The 6,512-nt window shown below is 54.6% G+C and overlaps 1 protein-coding gene across 2 annotated transcripts in view; it reads left to right on the plus strand.

The window, feature by feature from the left end:
- GRAMD1A (GRAM domain containing 1A) overlaps positions 1–6,512 on the plus strand; it is a 30,057-nt gene that overhangs the window by 6,064 nt on the left and 17,481 nt on the right. For both annotated transcript variants that reach the window (XM_006171608.3, XM_006171609.3), the window contains exon 3: positions 6,360–6,494. In XM_006171608.3, the coding sequence (XP_006171670.2) occupies positions 6,360–6,494 (135 nt within the window). The remainder of the gene's footprint in view (positions 1–6,359; positions 6,495–6,512) is intronic.

A 6,512-nucleotide genomic window follows, 5' to 3' on the forward strand; every position in this document is an offset into this window, starting at 1 on the left:
ATGGGCCGGGGGTTGGAATAGAACCGAGACCAGCCCCAGCCGGCCAAGCCTTCAGGATGCGGGGCCCTGGACAGGCCGGAGCAGCGCCTCCCAGCTGGCCTCCTCCCTCCGTCCTTTGTCGCGGGGCTCGCAGCTGCTGGGGTGAGGGCTTGTGTGTGGCCTGAGGACCATGTGCCTGGGATCCTCCGGGGTCGCTGTGCTCCGAATTGACTTCCTGCTCCCTGCCTGGGCCCGGCCCGGCGTGCAAGTGTGATCCTGATTATGAATTGTGCCTTGGAAGTGTACGTAGGTGTGCCTGGGGCTCCTCACGCGTGTGTGTGTGTGTGTGTTGTAATTCACCATAAATTCCGCGGTGGCTGTGTGGTTGGTTCAGTCACCTGCGTGATCGTGTGTGGCCGGGATCCCCTGGGCTACATGTCTGTGAGTTCCCTCACATCTGTGGCTGTGTGTGCTAATATGCGCTATCTGTGTGTGCCTGGTTGTGACTTGGGAGCATGTGTACATGTGTCTGGAGCTCCTTGTGTGCAGCAGCCGTGACCCTCCCTGACTGTGTGTGCGTGTGTCATTTACTGTTAATTCCATCCGTGTCCTGTTGTGACGCTAATATTGTGTGTACATGTGTGTCAGGCTCCGTGTGTTCCTTCGTGACCCGCTGAGCCTCCATATGCCTGTGCTCTACCTCTGAAACCCATGGAGTTCTGTGTGCAGGTGTTGGTCGTGTGTGTTCATTTGTGACACTGTTGGTGTCTGGTGCTCATGTGGACAGCCATGGCCCTCAGTGTCTGTGCCTCTCATTATCCTGATTCCGTCTTTCTGTGAAAGTTCTGTGTCTGCCCAGATGTGACATTGTTTTATCAGCTTTGTGTGTGTGGAAAGTGTGGGAAACAGAGAGCCCAGGCTTTCTGTAGGCCAGAACCCTCCCTCTTGAGTCTAGGTTTACCCTTGGCTCTCGGGAAGCCACAGGAACCACCATGGTCCCCCTGCAACATGCGTAAAGCACGTTCCAGGCATGACTGTGTTGTCGGTTGTGTACACACCTCCAAACCCCCTGCACCACTTTATTCTCCAGTCCCTGACTGTGTCTCTGACACCTCCATCCCTTGCCATTTTCGAACTGGCCTTTACTCTGTCTTCCCTGCCAGCTGGTGGGCGCCGGCGAGGGCAGAAGGATCCTGAGCCGGGGTGTGTTGTTGGCTGGCCGGACAGCTGCGCTTACCTGGGACGGTGTCTGTGTTCGCTGGGCTCCGGTGGCTGTTCTTTCCCTGGGGGGTCTCTCTTTGTGCCTGTGTGCTTGTTATGGGCCTTCCACTCCACTTGGGGCTGTATGTGTGAACGTAACTTATCTGGAAACTTATGTGTTTCTGTGACCCTCTGCGGCTGTGTGTGTGTGTGTGTGTGCACGCGTGAGCGTGTAACTTTTCTGGGACTTTGTGGCTGTAGCCTATTTGTAATGCCACCGTTGTGTGTACGTGACAGAGAGGGGAAGCAGAGTTTTGGCTGTGACAATGGTGTGCACGGCCCTCTCCCAGCTTCCCTTTTGTACTCACCTGGGTGTGTATCTGCCCCTCTAACCAGAGGCAGTGCTGGGCCTGTTAGACCCAGGAAGCCTGAAGGCAGGTGTCTGCAGTGGCAAAACCCCTTTATCTACTGAGTGTCCACCCCCATAACGGTCCTCCAGCCACTTGGGGCTCCTTCCTTCACTGTGTGACAGGGCTGGTTGGGCAGCTCCAGGGCCCGCCCTAGAGTACTTCCTCTTTGTCTTGCCCAAGAGCAAGAACTGGGGGTATGGGCCCCTCTGTCTGTGCGCCTTCAAGCTCTGCCCCTAACCTAAGGCTGCAGGAGGGCAGGGCAGGTCTGTGTTTGAGGCCAGAGTAGTAAGAAGAGGGGCAGGGGACCCCTACTTCAGAGATCCTCGCTGCTCAGCAGTGCCCTCAGGGTAAAGCCCAGATTCCTGACTGAGACCCACAGGCCCTGCTGCACGGCCCGGCCCGTGCTCTCCTCTCCCCTCCCCAGCCCCACCGACACCTCGCTCTTCCTCAGACCTGCCAAGCTCAGTCTCATCCCTGAACTGGATGTTCCTGCACCAGGACAGTCTTTATCCCCTCGCTGCCAGGTCTGTTTGTCCTCAGGGCTCAGCTCAAGTGAGCCTCAGAGAGCCTTTGCCGCTGCTCTCACTGAAGACACCATCTCCGCCCCCAGCTGCCCCGTCCTTTAGTCCTTATCTCTGTGGTCCTCACATCTGAAGGTGCATCAGCTTCTCTTAGTCCCCACCCCCAGTTCCTGATCCTGGAAGCTACATTTCAAACGACTTCCCAGCGCTGCTGGTCTAGGCACCAAACGGAGCGTTCCGGCTTTATAGCACCGGCCAGGGTCTGTGCTGACCACCCTCACGCCTGCGTGTTTTTGCTGTGGTTGGTGCCCCCAGCTAGAGCGCAGGCCCCTGCAACAGACAGTGGATCGAATCCATTTTGTTCATCTCTGTGTCTGCAGCACCAGGTGTGGGCTGGGTGCTTGGCCTCTGTTTTGAAAGAGAAAGATGAGTTTCCAGCCAGTTCATGGAGACTGGCAACCTTGGGCAGCACCCGTCAGGGTCAGCGCCGGATCTAGACGGATGGGGTGGGATGGTGGGGGGCTGTGTATGCCAGTCAGTCTGCTGCTCCCTCCTTGGGCGGAACATCACGGGCACCCAGAGTGCTGGGCTTTATGTATCTTGCCTCACTTCCTCCTCTGAACAAGCCTAGGAGGTGGGTATGGTTATTCTTGTTATACACAAGAGCCAACAGAGGCACAGGGAGGTCCAAGCATCGGCCCAGGGTCACACAGGGAGAAAGTGGCAGCGCCGAGACTGGAAGCTGCTGCCCTGGAGACCTGCGAGTCTGATATGTCACATCCCTGGTCGGATCTGAGTTCGGCAGGGAGAGGAAGGGTCGTTCATTCATCCGCAAGTGTTCACAGAGCACTGTGTGTGCACCAGGCCCCAGGCTAAGCAGTGAGGACGTGCATATCCTGATGGGGGAGAAGGATAAGAACTGAAGGAAAATACAGACGGCCTCCGATCCAGTGGGAGACCCATGGGAGACCCAGTGGGAGACGTGCAGGGGAGGAAGATACAGGAGGGCAGGGGGATGGGGAGAGGGGACAGTGCGGTTTAAACAGGGAGGTGGACACAGGCATCTTTGAGATGTGTCCATTGAGCAGAAGGAAGTGAGGAAGACCCGTAGACATGCAGGAGGAAGAGCTTTGGGGCAGAGGGAACAGTCAAGGCAGGAGCTGGAGCACAGAGGCTGAGGATAGAGAGGGACCAGCCCGGGCTTTTGCTGGAGTGAGGTACAGCCAGGAGCCAGGGGAGGGTGCAACTACAGCCCTGACCTGACTCACCTGCTCCCAGGCTCCCTCAGGCAGCAGCCGATGTGGGCAAGGGTGGGAGATCAGGGAGGAGGAGGCTTCTAGGATGTTCAGGATGAGAGCGTGGCCCCAGGCCACCATGTACTCTATTAATTCATTTGTTTTATTCCGCAAATTCATTTTGCAAGTACTATGAGAAGGCCTACCCTGTGCCTGGCCTGTCTTGAGCAGTTCTGGGGACAGAGCAGGACTAAGACAGCCCCAAGGCTTGCCATGAGGAAGTATGGGCCTGTGAGGGTGTCACACCTGGTGACGGCTCAGGACAATCAAGCTGCCTGGGACACTATGGGACCCACGGGAGAGAAGGGATGTGAGGGCAGTGGTCTTTCTTACAGGTCGCATAGGAATTTCTAGGCAAGGAAGAGAAAGGATGGTCCGGATAGAGGGAACAGCATGTGCTAAAAGTTTGGAGGCAGGAGACAAATCTGAGGAGTCCCGAGTGGTGGGGACAAGCCCATCTCTGCCCCAGACTGGATCAGGCCACCAGCTGACATCCTGCCTTGAAATAAAGCAGCCGAAAGTCCTTGGGCAGGTGCTTCATCACTTCGAGCCTCAGTTCCTCCTGCTCTGAAGCAAGAGATAGCATTATTGAATGCACAGAGTTGTTTGAAGACCATAATAACATGAATCATGTAGGAGCTTGGCGTGGTGCCCGCTAAGGGGTCGACAGTGAGTCTCCCGAAAGTTCCCGATCCTAACCCCACTGCCCTTCTTACACTTTATATTTGTACAGCCATTTGGCCCTTGTTTGTTTAACGTCTGCCGCCCCAGTGGAAGGTGAATTCCCCACGGCCGATGGTCCCTGCTCATGCCAGCTCCAGCCAGCGCCCCGGTTATTCATTTAGTCGCCAATGTTTACTTAACGTTCATTATGTGCCACGTGCACTTTCGGGTGCTGGGGACACTGTGGCAACAAGACTTCTGAAGTTCACCGTCTGCAGCAGACAATAAACTGGATTGGCAGTGGGGCTGAGGTCAGATAGTGTGGGGTGTGACCAGGGAGGGGCCGAGCATTAGTTGAGTGAGATAGAGCTGCTTTTGCTGGGGCTGGGAGGACAGAGAAGCACAGGTGCAGCGATCATGACATGGAAATGAAGTTGGAGAACTTAAGGGAAAAAAGGCTGGGGTGGCTGGGGTGCGGGGAGGTCAGGAAGGTGACGGGGTGAGGACTGAGCTTTCACCTGCGTGAGGTGCAGCCAACGCAGGGCTCTGAGCCAGGGCTGCCCTGCCCCGACTCAGGTGTACCCAGGGTGGGATCTCCCTGGCTGCAGCTGGGGAATAGCCAGTGGGGGTAGGAGTGGGAGCAGGAGACCAGGGAGGGGACTGCTGGGATGTCTAGGTGGGAGGAGGAGGAGGCTGGAGCAGGGAGAATTGGGCATAATAGAAATAATAGAGGACCAGCAGATGGCATCATAGTTAATGTCGTTGAACTCCCACAGGGACCACTGAGGTTCGAGTCCTGGACCTGGGGGCTTAAAACTCACACTGGGCATGTGTGCATGTATGTTCAAGGTCCCAAGAGGAGAATGGAGGAGAAGGGATTGTGGTGTGGCCACTCCCAACCCCAAGAGATGATTTCTCACTTTCTGTCTCTCAGTTTCTTTCTGTCTGGTGAGCTCACGTGCCCTATAGCAAAAACTTAAAAAAAATAAAGAAAGAATGGGAATAGATTTTGGATGTAGAGCTGGTGGGACTTGCTGAGAGATTAAACGTGAGGAGTGGGAGCCAGCCATGGTGACGCTTGGGCCACATGGGAAGTTGCTGGGTGTCCCCATACACACAGAACAGGAGGCTGATGTGCACCTGTGGTGCTGACGGGCTGACCCTGGGGTGTGGAGTTGTGGTATGCAGACCCTATTGGTAGTGCCTGTGTCTCTGTCACTCTGTCTCTTATGGAAGCACTAAATAATTTTTAAACAAGGAGTGAGGAAGAGACAGAAATTAAGAATGAGGCTCAAAATTTTAGCTCAAGTAACAGAATGGAATGCCACTGTTTAACAAATAAAAACTCACACTGGGCATGTGTGCATGTATGTTCAAGGTCCCAAGAGGAGAATGGAGGAGAAGGGATTGTGGTGTGGCCACTCCCAACCCCAAGAGATGATTTCTCACTTTCTGTCTCTCAGTTTCTTTCTGTCTGGTGAGCTCACGTGCCCTATAGCAAAAACTTAAAAAAAATAAAGAAAGAATGGGAATAGATTTTGGATGTAGAGCTGGTGGGACTTGCTGAGAGATTAAACGTGAGGAGTGGGAGCCAGCCATGGTGACGCTTGGGCCACATGGGAAGTTGCTGGGTGTCCCCATACACACAGAACAGGAGGCTGATGTGCACCTGTGGTGCTGACGGGCTGACCCTGGGGTGTGGAGTTGTGGTATGCAGACCCTATTGGTAGTGCCTGTGTCTCTGTCACTCTGTCTCTTATGGAAGCACTAAATAATTTTTAAACAAGGAGTGAGGAAGAGACAGAAATTAAGAATGAGGCTCAAAATTTTAGCTCAAGTAACAGAATGGAATGCCACTGTTTAACAAATAATATGTTGTATGAATGAATGAACAAGTTAATTTGAAAACTAGCAGGTGTTATGCAGGGAGCTTGCTGCATGCCAGGCTCTGTGAGAAGTGCTTTCTGTTTATTGATTTGTTTAGCCCTCAGAACAACCAGCTGAGGGCTGACTAGTCATCCCTGGAGTACAGATGAAGTAACCGAGATGGGAATCGGCCTGCTTTTAGGGGACCTGGTCTTAGTTACACCATTGGAGCGGGAAGTAGGATGCCTGGATGAATGGATAAAGGGGTGGGTGGGTGGATAAGTGGATGGATGGGTGGATGCTTAGTTGGTGGGAGGTTGCGTGGATGGGATCAGAGGGGCTGATGGGTAGGCCTCCAAGAGGAGGCTTGTCCTCACACCCCCACTTGCTTTTCCCATAACATTCTTCTTCCCAATCCCGCCCAGCACCACCCCCCACTCTGGCCGGAGCACACCGAGCAGCTCCCCGTCTCTCCGTAAGCGGCTACAGCTCCTGCCCCCAAGCCGACCCCCACCTGAGCCAGAAGCAGGCACCATGGTGGAAAAAGGGTCAGACAGCTCTTACGATAAAGGTGGGGT

Source organism: Tupaia chinensis, unplaced genomic scaffold (assembly GCF_000334495.1).
Source record: "Tupaia chinensis unplaced genomic scaffold, TupChi_1.0 Scaffold149922_1, whole genome shotgun sequence".
NCBI lineage: Eukaryota > Metazoa > Chordata > Mammalia > Scandentia > Tupaiidae > Tupaia > Tupaia belangeri.